The sequence below is a fragment of the Aptenodytes patagonicus genome, chromosome 3, assembly GCF_965638725.1.
Source record: "Aptenodytes patagonicus chromosome 3, bAptPat1.pri.cur, whole genome shotgun sequence".
Classification (NCBI taxonomy): domain Eukaryota; kingdom Metazoa; phylum Chordata; class Aves; order Sphenisciformes; family Spheniscidae; genus Aptenodytes; species Aptenodytes patagonicus.
The window spans coordinates 51,671,381-51,699,022 of record NC_134951.1 but is presented as its reverse complement, the minus strand read 5'-3'; the positions used below and the strand labels follow the sequence as shown (position 1 = coordinate 51,699,022).

At 42.4% G+C, this 27,642-nt stretch overlaps 1 protein-coding gene across 1 annotated transcript in view; it reads right to left on the bottom strand.

Annotated features, from left to right (window-relative positions):
* Positions 1–1,046: 1,046 nt before the first annotated feature.
* Positions 1,047–27,642, bottom strand: part of LIN28B (lin-28 RNA binding posttranscriptional regulator B) — a 90,646-nt gene continuing 64,050 nt past the window's right edge. Inside the window, exon 4 of the mRNA XM_076335463.1 lies at positions 1,047–1,416. Coding sequence (XP_076191578.1) covers positions 1,047–1,416 — 370 coding nt within the window. The remainder of the gene's footprint in view (positions 1,417–27,642) is intronic.

Genomic DNA, 27,642 nt, shown 5'->3' with positions numbered 1-27,642 from the left:
ATTAGCTTTGCATTTTGTTTTCTTTAAAACCAAAACAGACAACAACAAAAAAAATCCCTAGGGAGTTCTCTCTATGGCATTTCAACAGAAAACAAGGGGGAAGTCCCTTCAAATTGAGGGGCACTACTTGGGACCAAAAGAAGTTGCTGCTGCTGCTGCTGCTACTACTGCCACCAAGGTCCCCTAAACGTTCACAGAATACAAAGGGTTAAACAGGATGGTATCCTGATACTGCTCAAAAGGGTCTGTTCGGTAACAACTTATACATTCTCCCCTACAAAACAGTCATCTAAATTACAGTTACAACCATATTAATTTAACAAAACATTTTGAGAAACCAGCATGGAAACTACACATTCATTGTCTTTTCTGGAGCTTCGAACTCCTCACCAACAAAGGATGGTGGCAATGAGAGCTGTGTTGAGTCATGACACTGCCCTGCATGGGCATGGGGAGGGGTTTTGCTACTTTGTGGAGATGAGAAAGAAAATAACTCAAATTGATGGCATGGGGGATGTCTTAGTATCTTTAGTACCATATGGCAGCTTTAAAATATGAAAGTATCCTTTGGTTCACAAGAGAAGTAACAGTCTTGATCTCAGTTCTGTGTGTGGTTTTTCAGGTTTGGTTTGTTTTTGAGTGAGATTTCTTGGGTTTTCTTGTTTGTTTTTTTTGAACACGTTTGGAAATAGGTTCTAGGAATGCGTTCAGGAACGTTTGTGGATACTGTGCCTATTGCTTCACAGTAATGTCTTGTGGGAGCTGGAGAGTGGACTGATGGAAAAAAAATTATATTTATAGATATGTACACATACACACACGCGCGTGCACACTCATACACACACATACAGAAGGTAAAACGTAATGCACCCTGCTCAAATGTATTTTGCTTGGAGTGATTTGTCTATTAAAGAAAAAAAATTCACAGTTCCTCAACAGTAGTTAAAATTCCAGGTCAGCTACTGATAATGAAATTATTTCCCCTGTACTTGCATGAGGTAGACATCCCAAGAGGATAAAGAAAATGGAAAGTTATGACAAACGCTTTAAGTTTTTTTCCTTTTCTGAACAGAAGGCCCCTTTCTGCTCGGTTCCTCGGGCGACGCAGACAACTTACTCGACGAAGCCTCCTGTGGTGACCTGCCTGAGCGCTCCGAGATCTCCAACCTGCCCTCCTGTGAGTATGATGGAGACGAGTAGCCGTGCGTTCCTCCCCCTTCTCTCGGGAAAGCAGAAGTGGAAGGCTGCGGTTCAGCTTCGTGTCTTCCCTGAGAACTAGTGGGCTGCTGCGAGACAGTTTTATGGGGGCAGTTAGCCACCATGTGCATGATGCTCTGACAGTAATGGCACTTCTTTGGCTGCGGAGGTAGACTACATTCTTTAGCGTGGTGGTCGAGGCCACCACAGTTGTAGCATCTAAAAACAAAGAGAGACAGCTAGTTATAAAATGCAGCGTTAAACAGTAAGATTTTCTACATCAGGTAAGCTCAGCATGAGCGTGCACAAGGTCTGATGGTGAAACAGTGGGGGCTTCTGCACTGATATCCCACTGCCACGGGCTGAGGTACATTTGAGTTTTGCTTTTTAAGTCACTTGGAAGGTGCCCCTTTGTCGCACCGGTTCCAAAAAACACCTTGTGCTTGGGGCCGGGAACCTTTTACCGGGAATCCCAGCCTGCCGGCTCAGCTCTCCCCACAGGGCCGCCGCCGGGGCGCGGCCGCCGCCTCCCGGGCAGGGCCCCGGCACTCGGCCCCACTAGAGGGCACCAGATATTCAAGCATTCCGCCGCCGCGAACACCTCTGTTTACCCAGGTATTTATAGCATTAAACGCCTGAGAGTACTAGTGTTTCAACGCCTGACAGGACGAACATCGCAAAGCGGGGCGAGGAGAGGAGGCGAGGCAGTCACCAGCACCGGCCTCCTCACCCTGAGGCGGCTTCACCCGGAGGTGGCTTCGCTCTGCGTGTGCCCATCGCCGGGTCAGGGCCATAAAGAAACGTGCAGAGAGGAGATATTCAGCCTCAGATGATGTAACCATGTCCTAATGGACACGCTGCTTTCAGCCAGGGAAACCCAAACGTGGAGGAGGGACGCGGTGCCCTGTCACTAGCCAGGCTCTCGCCCCCGGGCCCTGCACCTTGCCTCCTCCAGCTCAACCAAGGCACGGCGAGCAGGGGTGGGGGCCAAACTTTTACAATGCTTATGTTGCAGAGGGTTTGTAATGGCATTTACGGTTTCGATTCAAAAGAAAATAAATAAACACCCAGCAAGAGTCATAAAACAGGGTTGGTTTGTTTTCTCTCGAAATTCCCAAGCCACGTGCATGTGGTGGTGACCTGCCCAGGAGCAGACGGACACAGAGTGCCTCCCCCACGCTGCACAGGCAAGGCCTCCTCCCCAGTTCTCAAAAATGGCTAAAATCCACTAAATACTCTTCTATTGACCTTGTTAGGCAGGGGAGTCTTGAAGAAATCTCCAGCAATTCCTGACTGAATCCTCTCACTTTGTAACACACGCCAGGAACGCCAGTCCTTGGATTACATTATTCTAACACATGATACGAAGAAATAATTATACGCCTTTGGCATGGTGATCCGATGCCGGTCATGTTCACCATTGAGCTTTCTATTTTGGCTATTTTTCTATGGTTTCCATTTCTTTGTTTTATAAAACTTGCACTGAATGCATAGAAATTTAATTTATTATAATTTAACACGCTACTGGAGAGAACTAAACCAATAATGATGATTTTTATTGCTTGCCCTTAACCATCAACTAAATTAAAAAACAATTGCACAAGTACTCAGGCCTGGTGGAGTCAACTGAAGGATTACAAAATACTGTAACTAAACTAACTAGATGTACAAAATAGTGCAACATGTTCTGGCACGAGCCCACATCCAATTATTTTAAATTTTCAGATTCCTGGAAAGTAACAAGGCACTGTTTCAGCTAGCATTTAGTGGTCACTACTAGTCTGTACAAAACCAAGAAGTTTAGTCCATGCAAAGCTGTATGTACAGCTGGAGTCTCACCTACAGAATATACTTTACCTTCCAAAGAAATGCTATTAATAAAACTGGTGTAATTCTTAAAAAGACTGCAAAATTGCTGTTAACATTTGCAAATCCATTCCAAGAAACAATCCCCCCCAGCACCTCCCTCTTCATCTCTCTTCTTCACTATTAGCAAGATACTAACCATATCTTTATTTTAACAGACAAATGAAAAAACAGCATACGTTGCCCATGGCATGCTGTCATGTCCTACAAGACTGACCTATAATTTAGAGAAGTTAAATGATGAACAGAACTTCATTATCCTTTCAGAAAACATCATTGTAATTAAATTGTCCTATCTTCCCTAAAAATCAGTAAGAAACAAGAAACCAAACCCATTATACTGAACTCTGCACTTCTATGACAACTGCAATAACATATTTTAGGTGAACTGGTTCCATTTTTATGTCACCACTGCACAGAAGTTTTATGTGATTTTTCAGTGGAATTTGAAGGCTATGCTTACACTAGTCTTTCTGCATATACTATAAAATAACCCATGAAGAGACACAGAATATAAAGCTTCCCTTGAATCAAGCAGAAAATAACATGTACAAGCCCCATTGTCACTTAGTATTGATTTCCCTAGCAAGGACATACTAAATATGTTGTAAAATACAAACATCTTGATCTAAGACCAAAACATCAAGCTTTTTTCCCCTATAATTAAAAAAAAAAAAAAAAGTTGTTTTAAGTTATGAAACAATATCCATCTGACTACTGTTTCCTAAATCATTGCAGATATTTTCAAATTAGTGACCCCCACTTAACAGTAGCATTCAGTCTTCTTAACTGGCATTCAGCTACGTTTCCCTGACAAGCTTTCTAAACACCTTCTGGATAAAATAATACGGAAGTAAAACTTGCAATTAGAAAAACAAAAGAACAGCAACAACAAAAACCCTTAAGTGTTTTACTTTACCCCTCTCTGATAAATACACCTAAGAATTCACAAATGTGGCATTTATTATAATTTAGGTTATATTAAAGAATGATGTTTATTATTATCTTCTTCATCGGTTTCTAGCAGTGTACTTGTTCCTGGGCTAAGTATAGTATAATACAGTATAACATGGGAGTGTGCAGACGTTCTGGAAATCGTGCATTTTATCTTAATTCAGAGTACAGAATTTTATAGCTGTGAATGTATTTGCACTTGCTTCCTTCCCTTAATATCACACGTATTTAGAGTGGTTTAAAAAAGAAAAAAGTTTGAAAATAGGTTAAAGGGCCTCAGTAGCAGGGTAGGCGGTAGCCATGGACAAATCAATTTAATCAGTCACTATGGTATGCACTGTGTTATCCAATTCAGTGAACCATTTCACCTCACCAATTGACCAAGAACCTGCTGTCAGGGCCCCTGCTTCCACTCAAGAGGCCTCCGTCACCTTTTGCATGTATATTTAGCAATACATCCTACTTGCAAACTATTGTAATTCCCTGCATTTATTCAAATCACTGCTAAAACGTCACCATAAAAGAAAAGTCTATCAGAAGCAGTTGTGATTAAACTATGATTTGGCTTTTCAGGAATGTTTTTTGTTACCAACCAACTCAAGCATCTGGCTAAAGTGTCGCATTAGAATATATATGTGCCAGCCGGGGTGTGCCTGGACTTAAACAGGAGGGTGGTATTTATTCAGTTCTTTTAACTATTTATTCAGTCCTTGTCAATCACTCTTACCAGGAGAACAGATCACACCCCGCTCCGAAATGCCTTCCCTCTCAAGGGATTTACACCAAAATGGAAATGGTCAGCTACCTCAGAGCTCACAAATGATACCACATGGCATCATCCACGCGCATTAAGATATGGTATTAACCCTTTTGTCCAAAATTCTTCAACTCTTGGCTCCTCTCTGCTGTATATACTTACATTACAACATAATGAAACCTAACAGCATATGATATGCGCACACGAGCTTATACATCCACATCTCTATATCCATAAATACATAGAACAATATACAAGCTGGCTCCTGCTAAGAAAATTAGCAAATTCTCATTTGAGTATGTTCTCAGAAACTCTAGATTAGTACAACCATAACACGTATTTCTTCACTTCAGAAGCACCATGGAAATAATGTATGTCAGCTTAAATGCAACATAAAAGTTTATACGTAAATTACACCATGAGATTAATAAACCACAGAAAGCCCTTAAAAGTGCAATTATAGTAGAAGTAACCCTTACAAAAAAGCAACAGCAAGAAGGGTTTGTTAAAATAGGCCTGTCTTTCTCACAGTAGGCTCCCATGATTTACTAGGTAGCTTCAGGCTCAAAAAATAATGCAACAGAGTAAATAAAGAGATGGCAATTATCCTAACGGGGAATCCTTTCTTCACTACAGCACTGACAGGAAGGTGAATCGGGGTGATTTTTTGATATAAGAAAGATGAACATTTTAATAAAGGAACACCTTGAGGAACTTGTCTAGCACTGTATTTCAATATTCTCAAGAAAACAATAACATTAATACCTACTAATGAAGAAAGAAGAGAACATATAGCAAGGTTAAAAAACACTTCTAAATTCTCCTTCACTATGGATTTGTGATTGCACAGAACTATACATATTAAAGGAAACATGAACAAGCAAAAAGTGTACAGATTCCAACATAAACTATGTTGTATTAATTGCAATAAGCTGATGACTGAAATTCATTAGAAGTACTCAATTTCACAACCAGATGCAAACGCAAAATAAAATATTCTCTAGTCTTCAGCTTTTTTCCTTGTCCCAGCAGTCAACTCCTACTTAGGAAGAACACCCTAGCCCTACCCCTTTTAAAATGACAATACCCCTGCCTTGCAAATACATTCGCCACAGTAACAGCTCAGCTGAGCTAAGCAGCAGGGAGGGTAAGCACAACTGCTTGCTTCTCCATGATGCTTTATAATATGATTTAGATCATAATCCAATACATATGACAAGTAGAGAATAATTTGTGTGGCTCCACACTATTATCCGTCGAGAGAAAAAGCTTTAAAATTACCCCGATGACTGACTTTTTCTTGGCGGGGGGGAAGGGGAGGGGTTAACACCTAACAGGAATAGCAATGGGAAGAAAACGGGTATAGTCAGAGGAAGACTAAAATAATTCACCAGGACATTCCCTACACCAACTCCACTTTTGTTTTTCCTTTTTGAATGCTATCAGACAACAAAAAACTGCATCTTGGCTAACAATGCTCCATCTAGCAATGTTAATGCTTTGAAAAATGGCATGGTATTCTAACAGCATGTGCAAGTGAGATGTTTTTACAATACACTGAATGCCAACTAAGCAGTTAAAACATAAAGGAAATGTTTAAAATTGTACCTAAATGTGCTGCCTTTTTTAGCAATTACTTTCACAGCATACCTAAAGAAAGGCTGGTTCTTGCAGACAGAACATGCAGCAGATTGCTTGAACTACCCTATTTTGCTGTAAAGAGAGGTTAAACTATCCATGAGCTAACAGAAATGTGGATCTTTTAGACAAAACTAAGATGTTTTACTCTTCAAGGGCTTCAGTGACTTGTCTTGAAAATCAGGCCGTGGGGCAGTGCAAGGGGACACCTCTCGCTGGTGGATGTGAACGCTTGGAAAAGCTCGGGTAGGCGTGTGCTTGCTCAGGCACCACCTGGGATGAGTGAGAAACACCTCCAACACCTCCGCAGGACTGAAAGAGTCTTCTGGACTGTCGAGGATCTGCTAAAATTGTCTTTGAGATAAATACAAGTATATTTTAATGGATGAGTTAAACATTCCAGTAACCAAATCCTGGATATCAAATCTGTCACAGCAGCACTCCAAAGACTGACAGGATCACGGGTGATTGCTGCTAAATGGGCACCTCTCGTATGTTACTGTATTATAAAAGGACTAATCACTTTTACTTAATACAGGTGTAATACGAAAATCCTTCTTGCTGAGAAGCCTACACTTAAAAGTGAAAAAACAGTTTGAATATTTTTTGAAACAGGGCATTACCCTTATGCCTTAAAACAGATAGCACGTGCAGACCTCATCCTTTTACAGCAAGAAATGCTGAAACTAAATACGAGGCTGCAGTCGCTGCAACTTAAAAACAGGCGGCAACTGTCTCTGGAAAATAAAGAAGTTTGGTCGGCTGCCAGGGCAACAAGCTGCAGGAGCAGCAGGAGCAGCAGCAGCAGCAGTGCATGGCAGGGGAGGAGCGGGAGGTGGTGGGGCGCCCCATGCACCCCGAGCAGCGGCCAGTGCCTGCCCGCAGCCCCGTGCCGGGCACCAGCTCCTCTGGCATTTCACTCCTTCCTCCACAGCTTTTACCGGGGGATTCCCTTGCAGGCATTATTTTGGGAGATTGCCCACCACCCCTCCCGAACCTTCTAAGCAGCATTAAATCCCAGGAGAAATAAAACCAGCCTGTGTTTTTAAAAAATCATGGGGCGCAGGAGGGAGCATTGCTGAGGTGCATGGCTGTGCTCCCTTGCTGCCGACTGTGCCCCGCAGCTGCACCCAGCAGGGAATTAACCCACAGAAACGTGGCCCAGCTTTTTTTTTTTTTTAAGGATGAAAACCCACCGGTGAGTCAACGAGACATACACAAGATGCACCGAACATACGTGCTCTGCCCGCGCCCTCCGAGAGGGAAATTGTTGGAATGTTTCTGCTTACATGCACATTGCTGGGTTTTATGTCATTTTGTTCATCAACCTTTAATTCTTAACCTGTAGCTGAATGCAGGAGAGAATACAGGCAACTTTGAAACCACTCCAATAAGGTACTAGTATTCAAAATACTGAATACTGAAATAATACTGAAAAAATCATTTAAGGTCAAGTGAAATCGTCTTGTTAAATAAACTAGAGAATGGAGCATTTAGCATCTTCAGAGCATTTATGGTGCGTCCAGCAAGCAGGGTCACACTAAGGCAGAAAAGTTCACTAGCAAACTCATTTATCAATCCATGGAAAAAAAAAAATCAGTTTGATTTTAAAACTGTAATTATTTTTAGTCAAGTATGTTGGAAAATGGCATATTATCAATTCAGAAAGCGGCACATCAGGGCCACATTTAGATTTGTGCTGATCCTGTGAGTATTTGCTACCCTGATCCCCTCGTTCACGCAAAACACTGTGCAGAGGCGACATGCTGGGAAAGTTAATTGCAGGCTGTTGTTCTTCAATAAAATTCAGTTTGAAAATTTCCTGTGTTTTACTAGCTTTTTGAGATTAACAGAAATATCATTTTCTAAAAAAAAGATAACCTCCTAAAGAAATAAAGATGAAATAAAATAAAAATGCTCATTTATCTATTTCTCCTCCGAATCCTGTAAGACATGATAATGTATCAGAGATTGGAGACTTTCAATTTCGTGAGAAAAACAAGGTCCCTCCATTTTTTTAAGCTTGCCTTCTTTCATCTTACAGATAGCCCCAGCACTCTGACACAAACCCACTGTCTGCAAGGCTTCCAATAACACAGAGTCGAATATTGATGATGTTTACTCTTGTTACAAATAAATAAATAAAAATGCTCCGTTGTAAACTCATCAGATTGACTAGTTTTCTGTGGTTAGTTCTAAATCAATCTATTTTCCCCAGTGTATCGCAGAAGTAATATCAATAGGTTACGGTCTTTTGTTGCTTGGGTTTCCCCTCCCCCTCCCCCCCCAACAAAGAAGCTGACAAACAACGTGGGGCATTTGCCTGATAAATCAGGCCTGTTAGGATACAATTTAGCTTAAGTTCATGAGGAAATGAATTTGTTTAAAATCTGCTAATATGATTTTACTGGAAAGTGGATTTTTTTTTTTGGTGAACCAAGAACAACAATGAAATAGAAAGGTGGTTCAAAATGCACAAAATGCAGTCTTTCTGTCCACAAAAATGAAAAGGACTACATGGACGGCAGCTCTTAAAAAATACCCTCAACAATGTTGTTTCCATTCTTTCTTCCTTTCCATAAAACTTTCTCTCTGCTATCCACTCAGCCCTCTTTACAGGCATGGAGGAAAATTATTTTTCACATAATCACATAAAAATCCTTATGAAATGCATCCTCATGGAGGAATGCTTTGGATGTACTTTCATTTGTTACAACAAAAGGGTTTTCTTTATATTGAGAGTTAAGAACTCCTGAAATAACAATCTACAAAGTGAGGTCTTTTTTCCAAATAACATGAAAGATGGTTTTGCTCCAATAGTATCAATATAGTGTGGAAAGAATGTGTACATTTTAATGGCTTTAACCCATACAGATAAAGCAGATACAAGATCAGTGACAGTTTAAGTAAGTTATGTTTTAAACAGTCGTATATCACGCATATCAAACATGAAATGTTATACCGTGATTTCAAATAAGTCTACTACTGTAGTATCTATCTTTTTGCATTATGAAACCACACACACAAATATTCTCAACCACAAATTTCCCCTGTAACCCTGAATTTCTGTGGGAATAATAAAAAAAGGGATTTTAAATTAAAACAGTTCTGTATGCAGTACTTTTAAAAACAGTAAGTATTTTCCATAGTTCATGTTGGTGGAAAGGCTGCCATACAGGTTTGCTCTGGGTACTGCTGCAATGTGTACCCACATTTGCAGCCTATTGCCAAAGTTAGCTGGGGTGCAGCGCTGGGCAGGCGTGGGGGTGGCCAGAACTAAAGTAGACCTTGGCTGGTTGTGTTTGAAACCACCTCCACCACAGGGTGCGCCTGTTTACAGAAGCATAGTTCAGTAACACCAGAAGTCTTCACAGAGGTGGCTTGAGCCTCCTGGCCATATGGATAAGGATGCACGCTGCATAAAACCGGCTCAACTCTTTCTGGGTCAGTGAGGTGCTGTTCATGAGCTAAAAGGCATGCCTGACCTTATCTGCCTCTCAGCAGAGCCGGTTCCAGGGTTTCTACGTCCACTGATCAGCTAATCCACAGATGAGATAAAAGGGTAGTATGTAACTGGGAATTAGTTGTTAAAAATTGCCATTTCCCTTTTGTTCCTTATTTTGTCACTAATGTTAGCAGCAAATACAAGTAACATCAACTCCTCACAAAAGCAGCAAACGGCAAATAGCATCCTGGCAGTAGGTTGGAGCACTGAAGCAAGTAGTGGTAGAGGAAGAGGAAGGCTGCTCTGGAAGTTCATAACCTATTCTTCTTCCCCAAATACCAGTTTAGGGTCATATGACTTTAGGTATCCCTTATAAATCGGTATCATGCATGAAGTTTCAGAAATATCTGGAGACAGGAGTACGGACTGACTTAGATACTAGCCTTCAAATGGATTCTCCTGCTACATTCACTGAATTAAATGACTTGCATGAATATAGGCTTCACAAGCGTTAAGGATTGCAGGATTTGACCAGCAACTCACATCTTCATTTCATTCTTCAGAAATAAAGGGACGGTTACTGTCTGACACACTTGCTATGAGGAGGTCATGCCAGCTATCTCTATAGGGGTTCCTTCCAGAGCTCATGGAATCGACAGAGTAAGTCGTGTCACATGAAATACATGCAAGGCTTCCTTTCCCAACTGTGTAACAAAAGGACATCAAACATGGTGGTTGGTTTTCCTTGAAATGGCACCTGTAAGTTCACATGTTCAATACCTGCAAGAAGAATTAAGCCATTCAGATGCTCTATAGCCGCATTTTACTGGTAAGGGAAATCTGTATCACTCTGAAGCACTGACTGAGAAAGAAAGCAGTCAGTTCCTAATTCACTTTTCCAAACTTGCACCTTAAGATGTCTAAAATGGAATAGCTCCATATATTGACATTATTACTAAATAGTTGTTCAGCATTTTCTATAACACATTTTTAAAAGGCTTTCAGCATCTTAAAGAAAAAAAAAATTTTGAAACTTTTCACATCAAAATGCAGACGCAACAGTAAAGCATGAAAGAGGATTTCAGCTGCAACAGGATTAAGCCTCATATATTAAAGCTTTTAATTCCCACCTGAGGCAGGTATTTCTGTTGTCCCACACTGCCTGATCCCTGAGAATTAAAAGTGAAATAATGCCATTTTCTACTATTCCACCCTATCTCACCACCAGATTTATCTTCGTTATTAATTCTCTCTAAGATTGTGTACGCGAAAATAACACACACATTTGTGTACATAAAAACAACATTGTTAATTCACAATCTGGTGTTTCCTTTTTCTTAGTTTGGCCTCAGGACAGCAAATCTCATGCACAGGTTTGAATTTAATACTTCTTTCTCTGAATTCTGTTAATTCTGCGTACAGTTAAAAATAACGAATAACTGAAAGCATTTCACTATATGTGGTAAACTAGATCGCCTTATCCCTCTTGGTTGTGATTACGTAGATTAAGTGATATCATTCCAGTAAAATGATAACAATGAGGCTAATAAAACTTTTTTAAAAGACTGCATCTTCCCAGAAAGAGAGCAACTTAATTCTGCTCTCAGTCACATGGATGTAAATCCAGAGCGATTTTGATGACTTCACTGAGCTTATTCTCCGTTAATTTTAATAGTGTAACCGAGAAAAGATTTTCCAACTGTGTATGAATGCTGAAAAGTCACATTGCAGTAGTCAAGGCTGGTTGCAGAGGTCAGGCTAATACAACCTGCAAGGCAACGCAGCAATGCAGGCTGAAGCCCCTCAGTTCCACCTGTAAATCTGTGTTTGCTGGTTGATGTAACACTTGAAAGCATAACGCAGCACAAATCGCAAAGTTGAAAAAAGAAAACCAAAGAATTATAGCCAAGGTAGAGAAGTGGTGTGTTTGATTCTTCTGCCCGTTTATGCTCAGCCTTTCAGGTTAAGAAAGAATGAATGAACGATTTCAAAAGTAAGGATGTTTATAGGCCAAGGATCAATTTTCCTGGCATGACTGATGAACTCTGCATCAGGAGATTTAGATAAAACAGGAGCCCTAGACTTAAATAAAATGTTTGAAAGCAAAGAACAATTCAGATAAGGGCACCCCAGTCGTGATCAATGCAAGGAGACAGCAGATTACAAGTCAGACACTGAGTGCACCGGCCAAAGAAAAACGCAATGGATATGCTCATTGAGCACAGCACAACCAGCTGTTGTAGTTTTGATCAGAAATTCATACCCAAGCCACAACTTCAACTATGGAAGCCCTGAATTTACAATTTTGAAAGCAGTCACAAACCAGAAGAGTGATTAATGCCAGCATTGTGTCTGTGCCTTAACAATTCATCCATACTCTAAACCAACCAACCTTCCAGTTATCCAGTAGCACTCACTGTGCAAGGCAGGAAAACTGTATGTTAAGACTGGAAGCGCATGGAGGCAGAAAGGGCCACACATTTTTAATGCAAGCCCTGAAGTTGCTAGTGATGAATCAGATGAATCAGACCTCTGGCTGGGGTGGAAGAAGGCACGTATGTCTCTGCAGCCACTTATGCGAAGTGTGCACAGGCCAGCAAGGTACTGAACTTCTGTAGGGGGGAATGGTTATGAGTTCTTCCATTTTGGAGGGCAAATCCCGACTTCTGGCAAAACAAAGGATTACTCAGTTATGCTGGTAGCCTGTCTGCTCTCCTCCAATCCCAGGCTCTGGGGGCAGGTTAGAAGACATGGAAAGGTGACTGGGACATACTGCAGTGGCTAGGAATGGAACATATAACATGCCAAATCCATAGGAATCCATAGGATTTCATTAGCGCTGACTGAAACCCAGTTTCTTTGTGTTTTAGTGATTATTGGCCATACCGCTACAAGGTTATGGAGACTATTCATTGAGCAGTTGCATTATTCCAGTGATAGATCTTCCGCAGAAAAAACTGAGAGTATCCTTCTCCCTCAAGACCTTAAAATAAGGCAGCTGAACCAGCTGGGGCAGTGGATTTGAACTCACAGCTAGACAGAGAACTGGATCTATTTTTTTTTTTGCATTCTGGATAAATGCCCATCACTTGGTAGAAGGAGCAGGGAGTTTGCCAGCAGGCAGAGCGAGGGAGCCCAGCTGCTCAGCACCAGGCTGGAGCAGGACCCCTACCCCCAGCCAGCATCCTCCATTTGTGTGAACCCTTCCTCCTCACAGCTACTCAAGGGGTGGCATACAGATGCCACAACTCTCAATCTGTGCAACAACAAATTGTATCGGGTGACAGTGTTAGGTATCTGTATTACTGCACCATAGTAAAAACCGCAACACCAGTCTTAGGAGCTGCCATAGGCTTGGTAGTTGAACTCTTCACCCTGTACTGCCCACAGCCTCCATCGCTGCCTGCCCTCTTCAGGCACAGTCTCCCCCCACACCTCGTGGTGCTGCTTCCACCACTGGGTGTAATCCTCCTGGAAGTGGTCAGTGACCCCTGTTCCCCAGAGAGTGAAGATGAGAAACCCCTGTCTCTTACCGACAATCTACTAATCCTTCTTCAAAAGGCTGAACAACAACCATCTGGAGATCACAGCAACCTCCTCACGGAGGGAAGACTTGCATCCAAATATGTCTTTCACATGGAGCGAGGTATGTGGTGAACCCTCGGGGACCTTTTGTGTACGGTTAAAGTGTGCTCGCTGGCTTGGGCCATACAGGTGAAGGGAAGGGCTCAGGAGTCAACCTGACAATTTTGTGGGGCTCAGCTGTAAGCTAGAGCACTGAGTTGCTGGCTGATCAGTAGAAACTCCAACCGATACAAGACACAGACAGTAAATTTGGGTTTTGAGGCTCTTGGCAGCACCCAAACATTAAATCCAGGAACCCAACACCTTCTGTGGGGTTGAAAATAATAATACCTGAAAAGTTTTAGCCATAGAAGACAAGGGACCAGACCTTTAAAAGTCTGACACTTCCTACACTATTCCTGGATACTTCCAGGAACAAACCCATTGTTTATTAAACCAGCCTCACTCTTGAAAACCTGGAAGGCCAGAAAGCCTGGCTCCTAAATGAAGATCCCTTTGGCCCTCCTCCTTACAAACCTTCCAATTCTAAATATCCAAAGTACCTGGAAATACCCAATTCCAAGTAAACACAGAGTGGAGGGAGACTGTGTCCCCCACCCAGGACTGTGGACCTCAAGCACAACCCACAAATTTCCCTCATGAAAAGTCTCATCCTTCCCAGGCTCAGAAATTGGTGAAGGAGAGTGTGGCATCAGCTTCTTTCTCTGTCACAGAGAGCTGTGTGACCTTGTCGTGTATAAGCAAATGTTTACAGGTATTTAAATGCTTAAGTCCCACTGACTTCAGAGGCAAGCAAGATCCTCATAGCTTTGAGGATCTGAGTCTGTGCCCCTCGGGATTATATCTGGTAAAGCAAGGGAAAAAAAAGTTATGGTACAACAGCATACAACCATACGGTGATCAGGCCACAAATCAATTGGCATTCACTGAACTAGAGCAGGAATGAAGCACATCCAAGACAATGCATAAAATACCTGATTTTGAAATTGTCATCTTTGTTAATAGCTATTTCACTACTGTCCAACTATTGGGATGAAAGTCATAGACAAGTTGTGAAAAGTCATTTCACTTATGTCTACAATCCAAACATTACATGGAAAATGAGGGCTATCAAGAGCTTAACTGGACTTTGCACAAATGCAGAAAAACCCTCCACGCATCTTTTTCATTCCCTGTTGGCAGGAAGCACAAAAATGAGAATCAGATGCGGAAAACACACACTTTCTACACAGTGCAAAAGCCTGAACCAGGATGTCTTCAACAAACTACTGTGCTTAGCTTTCATCCCAGTTTCCCACAAAGCTTTGCACAGCACGTGCCACCGCTGCTTGCTGTCTTGGCATTATCAGCAACAGCTCCTGGGGTGCCCTTCTGTTTTCACACTCCGTACTGTGAAACAAGCCAGCAACAGTATGCTGTGCCAGGCAGGACACAGGGAACTGCCAGGGATCCTGCTCCAGTGCTGCATCCCATCCAGAACTGTAAGCAGTGACCAGGACTCCAGCTCAACTACTTTGCATTTCATTCATAGCTCTTCTTTGGTGATGTGAAAATACGTGGAAGATAATCATCCAGTAAACAGCCCCCTTTTCAAGAATACTTCCAAAGACATATGATCTGCTTTCAAAAACTCCTGAGGATGATCCATGCAGTAACTAAAACTGCTAGCCAATTCTCAACAGCAAAAGTTTTCAGTTAATTCATCTACTTTTTTCAGTTTGTAGTGTTTGTTTAGCTTGGTTCACATCACATCTCCAGTTTCGAGGTAAAATCATAAACCATTGCATTGGCACAACTGTGGGTGTGATAAACACTGGCAGGAGGTGGGAGGGAGTAGATTTAAGCAGTGAGACTCCCATCGTTCCCAAAGGCTCTTGCCAGAGGAACTGCAATGTGAAACTGCACCCTGTGTCTGGGACTTACCCCTGGTCACAGCACACGCATGGCCTTTACACAAATCTATACTGGATTTCTACCTGGGTTCATGAATATGTCAATCATAATATTTCACTTATTTAATCTGCACCAGTAGGAGTGTGTATGTGAAAGATGGATGAAAGAATCATGCATTGGAAGTCCAGGCACAAGATGCAGATGTTGAGCTTAGTTTTGTAAACAGGGTGGCTGTGGCTGAATTCCCTTTCAGTTAGAGACAATGAGCTGGAAAAGAACTTAATTGACAAAAAAGTAGCCGATTTGGCTGCAAAGTGTGCTTTGAGTTAAATACACGCTAAATACAGCACACAGAGATGCATATTTTCCCTCCTCTAAGTAAATATGGTTTTATACCATTCTTTTACATACTCCCCATAAAATCAACCATCCCTGTTTAGGTTAACTAATCTTTTTTTTTGTGAACTCTCCCTCTACTCACACCTAGCATAGCTGGGGCACTTCCCACCTTATGCACATGCAAGTGCTACTTCCAGCTGGACAATTTCCCTTCTACCTCCTTCACAGGTTCTGCCTTGCTGCATTATTTGTTCTTCATTTCCCTTCCACTGCAGTGCTTGGTGTGGAAGCATTGCATCTGTCAGGACTCAGCAAGAATAGGTCTCTGACTATTTTCTTTCTGATACTATTGTAAAGACAGGGCGCGAGTCAAAAGCTGCTGCTCACGGACAGAGAGCAGTCTGGTAGCTAAAAAGGAAGAAGAGAAGGGATTGTCAATGGTTTGTGATCATGAGATGACTTCTCGGCTCCATTTACTTTGCCTGCAGTTACCTGAAATGCAGCGGGCAGGAAGCCTTTGAGAGGAGCTTGGCAACTTTGACATGCCCGTCAAATGGCATCTTACAATAATCATGGCTATGATTACAGGACTGCTGCATACAGTCAGAAACAAAAGTGTCATGTTTAAGGATATTCCTGTCTTTGTAAGAGATATGAAAGGGCAGCACAGAGGGGCCATGAGGGTAGGTCAGAGAGTTGGACAACAGAGGAGGAAGAGGGACAAACAAGCACAGGGCCATCCACACCAACCCCTCTATTAATGCCACGTAACAGAGGCCATCATGAGTGACAGTGGCTCGCCTGCTGGCAAAGCTTGGAAGGCGCAAAGCAACTGCAGGGCTGTTCAACGCTGGCGGGTCTGAAGCCAACCTTTCAGCAGCATGCTCGAGAGGAAGCATGCCCTGTCACAGCAGTACTGCACAGCTCACAAAGGAGGAAGTGCAGCGCGGTGGGCTGCTTGCTTGGGGCCTTCCTATGTGAGACTACCGATGTCGCTAGGATAACTTAGTCAACAACATCTGCTGATTTTATGGTACACAAGTTTAATTGTTTAACTTCAGGAGGAGTATGAAGTTCTGCTCTGTTACTGAACTCATGATTTGGGGTCGAAGGCAGACGAGATGGCTAGGTTTCTTATATTTGTTGTTCAGTGCAACACTTGCCCTGCTCTGTGGATTGCCTTGAGCACCTCTGCAGCCACAATGGATGTATTCTCTCTCTAGAAATTACCTTAGATCTTTACCACAGAGTTAACTGCTCAAGTGCTTGTCTTGCAGAACATAAAACAGCTTCACAATTGAATTATCAACTTTGATATTCATTCAACAACAACAGAATTTTTATTCAAGAATGGGACAGCCTACAGGACAGCTGGGTTCCCTTGAAGAATCTCAAAGCCAGGACAAAGAGCATGATTTCTGCAAAATGCCATGATATTTCCAATGCTTTACTACACTCAATGGCGTAGAAATTAACAGGCCAACATACCTGTTCATGTACTACTGGCTCTCTACAACTAAAATTTTTTAAAGGTTGTTATTTGCCATGGTTAACTGTGCTATTAGCTAAGTATTTTGGTGGCTCTGAAAGCAGAATGCTTTACAACAGAATACATTTCCGTGTATCAATATGCTTTTAGCTTAGAAGTGGATTGGATTTTTCTGGTTACCATACCAGAAATGCTGGTGGTAACATTTCTCAGGCCTCCAATAATTTTTGCTCTTAGCTGAATCCAGCCACTTTAATGTCCTTAAAGTATTTTGAGTAAACAGTATTTTACTGTAATTCTAATTTGTTGACAGGAAATTTTTTTTTTGGTAAATGGTTTAGCCAAAAAAATCTGCATTTTCCAAATAGTACTTACAAATTATCTAAACGCTACTACTCTGTATCTTTCAAAGAGCATCAATACCAAATGCGTTTACCACACATGTTAGGAGACCCTTGCCACGTGCGTTTAGAGTGGTGCTCCCTCCGGTCCAGCTCCAAAGTTAAAGCATCTGAAGTGTAAATTGCGTGTGACACAGCCAAGGAAACCCACTTTACTTTAACCTTGTTAATGGCGAGCCAGATGGAACCGCTGAGGCCACCCATTGTTCGGGTTTGCATTTTTGTGTAATACCATGGTGTAGGTCCATAGGGCCTCATGAATTCCCCTCCTCTGAATATATACTGTGCTGTTAAAGGCACTGAAAGGATCAAGCTCTGCTCTGAGAGCAGCTGGCTTTGTATTTTTTTAATGGTTGTTAGCAGCAGCAGCAGGTCCATTCTACTCCCCCATTCTCCCCCTGCCCTTCTTAAAATCCTGATCTGTTGGTTCTCGAGTGAAACCAAACCCTAACTCTGTCCTATGCAGCACATCATACATTACCTCAGGTTCGTTCCCCCAAATATTCATCAAAAAGTCCCAGATTCTCCCTCCCTTGCAGCCTCAGACCCTGCCCCAGAGGTTCTTAATCACATGAATAATCATCACCGACTTCATCAACAGTCAGGTCGTTAATTCCTTTCCTACCAAACCCAGGCTACCTGTGCCTGCATAATTTTCGTTACTGATCATTGCCTTCTGAAAATTTGGTCAAATTTTCCTGTCTTGACCTCTTTTGTGCCTTTAAGATGAAAATGGAAGCAAGAGGAGTTTTGAGTAAAGATAGCCCACAGCAGACTTCTCAGTCTGAGAAATAAGGGGAAGCTTGCGAATTGTTACATGCCAAGACACATCTGTACAGTGCTTGTGATGTAGAGGATAACATCTCACAATGCCTGCACCGTGATGCAGCAACATCAGACGTTTGCTGATGAAAAGCTGCAACACACGATGTAACAGAGGTAGCGAAAAACCCACAAGACTACTTGTGGCTGCCTAGCAGGTTTCCAGCTGCCGTGTGAGATATCATAAGGTTGGGAGAGGGGAGTACTGTTCTCCCTGTTTACTCCAGCTGTGGTGCATGCTGTTCTGAATGGGATGAGAAAAGTATGAAGCCATCCCTCCAGACCTTCCTCCCCAATGGGCCTGCCATCAGAAAAGCAAACTGCACCTCACCAAAAGGAGACTGCAGCCAGAAATGACTGAATTGTACCACCAAGCACCAAATAATGTGTCTGCCTCTTTGCGAGAGGACTTCAACATACTGGCTCCTGAAGACAATGCAGTTAGCATAACCTGCAAATGATATTAGAGGGATGCTGCAAACAGTTATCTGTTGTTACCGAAACTACACAGAGGCTTTTGCAACACTGGGGCTGATCAGTTTATTAAAAGGACTGAGAAACCATAATCAATACTTTAGAGCAAACTCCCTGACCTGTTCAAAGGGACTTGCTTTTGCACTACACTGGCAGAATAAGGAAGGAAATCCCCCTAGCCAGATCCTCAGGTCAGTGCCTCATCTGGTGTAGGAGACACACTGCTCATTGAAATATTTTCCTGCCGTTCCCAGCTGCCCTATGTGCCTTTGGGAAGAGGAGCCAGGGGCCACCTGAAGCTCAGCAGCGCTGAGCCTGCTGTGGCATGAACCAGAGTAGGGAATCAAGGACCTGATCGTTTCTCTTCTTTTCTTTCCCCAAGCTGCTCTAGACACCGTTAGGAAGAGCAGCTTCCCCTTTCCTACATGCTCCCCAAAAGCAGAAAAATGGCAGCCAAACTCCTCCTTGGGGTTCCTATAACCTGACATAAAAGCTCAGGGGCAACCATAGCTGGCTGCCAAAGGGGAAGACCAATGAACTGGGGAAACACAGGAAAGACACACCGGCAGCAAAGGCAGGACATGGTAACCTCTACTTTCTCCCCACAGAAAGAAGATCAGTTTAAATCCTGTCCTTCACCCCTTTATCTTCTACATAAATAGCAGGGTGCAACTTAGGAAAGTTATTTTTAACTTGAATATTTCTTTAACATGGTTGTCCTTAAAGGCTGCTTAGATGCTATGAGGTGGCTCAGTTGGATACACTGCACAAGGCACGGCAGTTTTATACTATGTTAAAAACATTTCTAATTCCAAATCATAAATTACAGGGGAGCACAGGAGGTTCAAAAACAAGCGAAGCTCTTGAGCTCAGTGAACTATTTTTTACCCATTTCAGAATTCATGTGGTAAACCTTATTTTAACTGATAATTTTCTCTTGCACACTGTAACAGATCCTTTTTGAAGGCCAGATTACATTAGTACATTTCCATTGTCTAAGAAAGTAATCTAGTTAACAAAATACAAATGCTAGGTAAGGTATGATAGTAAAGGTAAGGCACGATTTGCAACTGATAAACTAACATTGCACTTCACCCACTTTTTCTAATTTTTCCAGTCTTCTCTATTAGTAGGATGCAAGGCTGCCATATATATTTTGAGATCGGACTGGCTTGACTGCCGTTGCCTGCAGTTTTTATGTCTTTCTTTCATGAGCACGCTTTAGCCCTAAGTCCGTAAAGAAAAAGCTGTTAATAACCCTGGACTGATGTGACGCTTGCTACTTCAGCACCCTAGGATGGAGATTATACGCCCCCCTTGATTTCAGCGTGCTAAGCTTCCTTGAAGCTTTGTTTCTTTCAGAGGCAGCTGTCTGCATTTCCATACCTTACCCTGCCTCTTGCCACCAGAGTTAAAATCACATGTGTATCAGTTAGAAAAAACAGCTGCAAAATTATTTTTCCTATGAAGTCTTGTAGAGTGAATTAGTTCAGCTGGTAACTTTCCTCTGATGATGATGACAACAAGAAAACCTTAAGCTGTCTTATAGAAAGGGGAGTCATCACTAAATCAGGACTTCAGTTGCCAATATCACACTTTTTGTACAAAAGGAACTCTGAATAACATTAGTATCACTGTAGAGCTTTATCATAAATTATTTTTAAAAAATGAACCAGTTTTTTTTGTTTGTTTTGGTGTTTCTTTTTTTTTTTTTTTTTAAGGTACTTGTTTCACTTTCCTGGTAACTGAGAGTAATTGAAAGATTTGCAATAAAACTAGTTTGCTATCTCAACATAGCAAATTAGCATTTTATAACAAACTTGATCAGTATTTATGACTGCTTTGAAAACTCACTGATTCTTAGCAAAGACTAGGAAAATATGCATGTCTGGAAATATCATGGAATATACACTTTCCTTTTTTGGAAGCCTGGAAAACATAACATTGAATGGATTATATACTGAGTTTCAAAAAGGTTACTGACACTTACGTGTACTTTTCAGCATTACAGTACTACTAGCTTTAAGTGCTGATTTTATATAATCCTTTCTTTCCATTCAGTGAGAAAATTTCTTTTGAAGAACTGTCATTAAGAAACCTGAAACATTAACTTCTTGTGTATTACACACAAACACTCTATAATTGATGCATATAGTAAAATTAAATGGAAAGAATATGGCTCCTGCTACTGTGTGTGAAATTTATATTATTTTCTTTCTTGTCACAAAGAAGGCAGGTTATCATTTCAGTACATTTAAGTTCCGAAGTACAACTCAAACTGTAACACACTTAATATGATCGATGTGAAATAGCAAAACACTACAACAGGAAATGCTAGTTTTCTCCAATTGTCTTCACATCATTCACAGCAGTTCAAACTAATGCAACAGAAGCAGAAAAAAAAATTAAACAAATTGCTTAGAGGAAGCTGGCGGGGAAGGAAGAGCTGTGATTACACCACACGCTGCACTCCTCCCAAGCCTACCGCTTACATTTTGCAAGTTTTGAGCAGCTGCTGAAAGGCAGGAAGGGAACTGAGAAATGACCACTGCCTATGCGCTGCTCTGCCATACTATGAACGCCAGACTAGAAGTTAACAGTGAATTAAGCCTGATCACTGCAGCTTTTAAAGGTTGCTCTTCAGCCTCACAGGGATGTCAGGCACAGAGCTGAGGAATGCTGCTCACCTTCCCAGTCAGTTGCTGACTTCCTGGTACAGTACAGTTTAATAGAAAAGTTAATGGTGTGGTGGCACCAAAGCATCTAAAATAGGTAGTATTTTGCTCTTCTCATCCTGTTTTCTTTCCCAGGCCAGGAAAATCACAAGCTGCAACCCTGCTAAAAGCACAGACCATCGTTCTTGTGGGGAACTGTTGTGCAGTGAGATCTGGTACTTCAGATCTGCGTGGCAGTCCGACAGGGGAAGCTTGAATATAGAAAAGGCCTTGCCTGGGATGCTCCCCAAACCCTCTGCCAGGTCTTGCTGATGCCTATTTACACTTCTGGCCTTTTGGAGGCCAAACCCAACTCCCTGCTGGGTTTTGTGCTCCTGACGCTTTCCTCCAGTGAACCCCGACGGCTCTTAAATCACTACCTGTCACCAATGAGGGCAGACCTTGCATCGCTGCTACTACAGGGACTGCAAAGCCACCACCATGTTGCGGGGAATGTCTCTGCCATGCCAAGCATAGAGCACAACACGTTTCATGCAGAGCTGCCCGTAGGGTTTCATAATCCAGATCAACCCACCAAAAGCAGAGCTGTTACCAAGAGGCATCCTCTGCTCTGCCACCACTCTGTTTGCTCCTTGGTACCTTTTTTTTTTCCCAAGATTAGTTTCTCTCAGTTACTCTCTCTGAACTGGCTCTCTGCAGGATTAGATCAGCACCAGCGATGCTGTGGGGAGAGGACCACAACGCTGGCTGAGGGTGCAGGGAGGCCATGGCAGCTGGCCGGCCCCCTGTAATGTGAAACTGCATCCTGGCAGAGATCTGGCTTACAGAGCCAGGGGCAGCATCCATTTCTTTTCAAGTCACGGTTCCCCTACAGGAAAAAATAACGAATTCAATCTGTTAATGCTGTCCAGTACCTGAGAGATTCCCGTTTCTTCAGCTTGTACAGCACAGTGCAGAAAAATCAACAACAACAACAACAAAAACATCTCGTATGCTTTATACTTAATACTAGTGCAGTATCGCTTTCTGAAATTTACAGTATTTTCAACTTAATAGTGCCTCTCTAGCAAGGAAAAACACCCTGAAAGCTGTCATTTGTCAGCCACACACACAAAAAAAATTCAGTTGCATTGTGAAGCACAGCTGTCTGAGTCTTTGGGCTGAAGAGTTTTGGGGTGATTGTTGGGGAGAGCTTTGGCAAGCCTGGACCAGATGTACTTGAACACTAGCTCTGTGTCCCCAGGGGATGTCAGCGTGTGACGAGGCAGAGTCCCAAGACCTGGCTATGTATTAATGGACACAGGCATGAGATACAGAACCAGCCGCTACAAGTTTATGCTCTTGATATTCAACATATATGATTTACAAGCACATACAAAGGAAAAAAATTATCTCAGGATGTTCAATGCCTACACTGACAATAACCTAAATGTACACATTTACTGCACGTTTAAGAACACCATTATTGATGCAAGAAAGTTTAAGTTAACCCCCATATCTGAAGGAACCTGTCTTGAATCCCCCCTGAGAAAGGGTATAGCCTGGGGTTGGGCCAAGGCCATCTCTATACCTTCCCCATCTCCATCTTTCTTCCAGAGAGGCTCTTCTCCTCTGCAGAAAGAGACTGCGGCATGCGCAGAATTAAGTTATTGGCACGCTCTGCCAAACAGGTCTCTAGGGCTGGATCTATTACAGCATCCTCAGGAGAACTCTCCTGGCCACGATGCTTGACTGTTTCAGCAGCCTCAGCCCGTGGGTGCGTTTGGCAGTGTCACAAGCGCTGCCTGTCTAAAATACCAAGAGGGGAATTTTACAAGTGCCTGCCTTTTTACAGCGAGCACCGTGCAGCCCATCCTCTCCCAGGAGGGGCCGCCCTGCAATACCTGAGCCTGCTCATCCACATCCCACACAGCAGCAGCAGAACCCCTACCTTCAGGCCACACACTTGGCCTCCTTCCTCAAATAGTCTGTGCACAGCCAGGAAAACTAGCCCTCCCACTCCCCAAGGCTACACACCAGCCACCACAGCACACCTCCAGGGAGCCTGGCACTTGGCGCCAAGCCATTCCCTCACCAGACTTTAGCGCACCACAGCTGTGGCACACGTCTTCATTTGCACTGGCTTTCACAGATAATGCACACCCCACACACAGGCACACAGAGTACCTGGGGCCCCTGAGCAGCTACAACGGGGTGAGCACCCAGCCTGCCCCAGCAGAGAGCTGTATCCCAGATGGGGAGAGCCCTGGCCAGTCATGCACCCTGGATTGCAAGTGCAAAGCACATAGCTACGACCTGTGCTGTTCTCTGTCTCTTTGTCAGCTTGTGGCTGACCCACGTTTGGCACTCTGCTTCCTCTGAATCATGTGAAATATGCACGTTAAAGAAGCTTCTCTAACTATTCCTCAGCTTTTCTGGGGGGAAAATAGGGGCAAAAGGAAGGTGAGCACTACAGCCTGCCTGATTCGGGGCAGAAGTATTCTGAAGACCTGTCTACAGGCACTGGGAAGTCATCAGTCCACAGAAAGCATCAGGTCGGAAGCAGCCCTGTCTCTGTCTGCCGTGGAGAGGCGAGCACTGTCCACCCACCATTTCTCTTTAATGCAGTCAGCCCCAGTCCCACAAAGTACCTAGTTCATATCCAGCAATCCCTTTTACCACATTTCCTCCCCATCTCCAGTTCTTCACACTCCCACCTTCATTTCCATCCTGATTCTGCTCCTAATCATCACATTAGCTTTTACATACTGATATGCATGAACCATTTCAGAGGTCACAGCTGGCTACTTCAAGGAAATGAGGATTTTTAAACTGAAAAACTTGAACTATTGTTAAAAAAAAAAAAAAAGGCACTGCTTTATTAAACAGATTTGTTTCAAGTCTTTACACATAAACCTGCCTCTGTGGAATCTTTTATTTTCAGTTTAACTAAATGAGAGTCTGCTTTAAGAAAACAATTCCAAGTTAAATGAAAATGGATTTATATGCCACACACAAACTGTAGTCCTCTACAGCGTAACAAAATATGCAAGCTTAAGCAAATTTACCACCTGCTACCATAGAAGGGGAACATGGTGGTATCCTGTTCCCAACACAGCATCTCATTATAGCAGCCGGATGTTTCCACTACAGTGATTAGTGCGCGTACAGTGTCACGATTAATTTCCAGTACTAACACCACCTTACAATTCATATACTTCTTCACTTACAGTCTCAACCATAATCTGTAATTCAAGAATTTTTTGCAGGTTTGTGAAAACTCTCAACTGACCTTCTTACATGGGCAAGACCATAGATGCAAAAAGCACATGTCGTGACATCGTTACTTCTGTTGTTACCTGGCCAAATGAGAGCAAGCTAACGCAGCTATATTGGTATAGCTTCATTTTGTCTAATACCTCATACTGTAAAAGGGGAATAATGTAAAACAATGCACTCTAGGATGCACCAGCAGAGAGAACCGGGAGAAAGGAGCACACGCTGTGGCCATGCTGACTACACAAGGCGTAGACTGGGAACTGTCGGCTGGTTAGAGGAAGATGTCCTACTAATGCAACACATGCAGCATCTTTTAGAAGCAGCCACTCATGGAGAGTCTTAGCTACCAGCGACTGTAATAAACTAAACTGGGTTACAAAGCCAGGATTCACTACGTTCCACAGCATCACTTTATTAAATGACTACCTGTACCAAGCTCACCTGGTAGAAGTTTGGAATACAAAGGGAGTATCACTGTCAGCATAAGGAAGAAGCACTAATCAGTTCCTGTCAGCTTTACCTTGCAACTATAAAAATAACTTTTTATTTTTAATCGATGAGGTCATCAACATGTACCTCTCATTCTGAACAGATCTTTTATTAAGTCATCTTCCTTTTGATACCCACTTTCTTCAATGCAGCTGACGCAACCTTTCATACATCTATTGTGTATACATTTATGCGTACACAACATGTATACAACAGATTTAATAAATTTTTTTGGGGCTCTTCACAATTAAAGTCAATCTTCTATAAAATGCACCTTAACATTACATTAGTGTAAAGACTATTATTATTCTGCCAAATTCAAAAGCTTTCAAATTTGACTCATTCATATTTTATGCAAGAATTAAGCAAGAAATGTGGGTCATTAAGAAAAATTAGATATAACAGCTTAGATACATTACGATACATTATGATACATTTTTAAAGATTTTATGGATAGCTATCATCTGAAGTATCTCATAGACATTCATGTTCACCTGGCAGTTGGGAACTATAACCACTACTTACAAAGAAAACCAACATGCTGCTTTGCTGGCTTCTCATTCAAATTAGCAGCTAGAAACAGAGGAGGAACACAAAAACCAATAGTCCCTTCAATGAAAAAGGCCACCAAAATCCAGATTTCCGAAACCCTCTAAACTCGACTGCATTACTACAAAGGGTATTTTCTGATGAGTTCTTATTTTGAAAAGGAGGGGGGCAGTGCAGGCTAAACCCTAGAAAGCAAAGCAGAAGAAATCATCTCTTTATGGCAGTTCGTGGTAAGGAAGTGACTCAGCTGAGGCAAATTACAGAGCCCATTTGGAGACACTGATTCCAAGAGCACTGGGGGCTGCAGTCAGAAATCTGGCACAGCTGCACTGCCAGAAATGTCAACCTTCACAAGCACATAAGCCTGAAAATACTATTTGCAGTAATTCTGATCAGTTTTGACTAGCTCTGCAGTGATTTTTTGTTGTGAAAAAGAACATGTGAGGGAACTGAAGATATATTCTCTACCTACTTCTCACACAGATCAAGCAAAAACAAAGCAGGGTTTCATCATAAAAAGTCAAATATAATTTCTAAGTCATTCAAAAATTGTATTATAACTTGTCTGAGTTTTGAATTCCCCCTTCCCCAAACTCAGCAAGCAGTCTACTCTGCCCTGCAAGCTACTGCACACAAAACTTGCGAGGCAGTTCTTAGTACATTTAGAACTAATGCAACAATAATTAAGGGATGAAAAACCTCCAGCACCCTAGAGCAGTTTTTGATCTGTAGATCTCAGGTATCTATAGACTACTTTTAAAGGGTGGGCAAAAGATAGTTAAGAAAAGCAGGCTTGTGGACAGGATGTTTGAATCATCAAACATCATGAAACAAAGAGGATACACACATCCAACAAAAATCCTGGGGAGCCGGTCTTCCAGATTAAAAAATGTGTGTGTGTATCACTGCTCTCTAATAACTCAAGTAGCCAAGAATCACAATTACTATTCTAATTAAAAACAGCAGTGATTTTAAGTATTGTATGGACTAAGACAGAAACCAATTCTGCACTGAAGAGTTTACTATCTAAACAGACAGAACAGAGGGAAAGTATAGAAAAGGGCTTAGGCAAACAAAGTTTTTTAAGTCATGTCAGGCACACTAACTTTGTAGTTGCTTAACTTTTTTCCTTTATTAATTAACAAGTCCTCTGTTCCTTCACAGTGATTCACATGTTCTCACAAGTGGGTAACCAAAGCCGTTCTGTAAAAACAGAATTAGCTCTCCATCCATCGATCCTACCAATTTATTTAACGACAGAGAGGGCTGACAAGCAAGGATCACAAAATGGCTGATCAGAAGCTACCCCATTTTATCCCAAGAATCCAAATGGGGAACAGATATCCAAGATAAAACAGCCTTCAGGGTTGGTCCTGCCCCTTCAAACGCTCCCTGTTTCCCCTACGCCTGTGGTACTCCTGGGGACGTGGGGCACAGCTGGTTGTGGTAGTACCACCAGGGATGCAGGGCACACCCGGTCAATGGTGGCACCGCCGGGGTCGCGGGGCACACCCGGCCACAGCCGCCCTTGCAGCTGGCAGAGCTTCTCCAGCCACCCCAGTGAAATGGCAGGAAGGAAACAAAGCAGTGGCTGCGTCCGTGGGAACGGTCCATGGGCTGCTGCAGTCCACAACAGCTCCTCCTGCTTTCTCTTCTTTTCCTTCCATGAAGGAGGAAGAAACGATGGTGATCATTTTGCTCAATTTCCCCTCAGGTGCAAGTCAGGGCTAAAAACTGCAAAAGGAAGGTTTTAGCCTTTAGAGGAAGAGTTTGGAAAGTTATAAGCTTGCAAAGGGGTTTAAATCTCATAT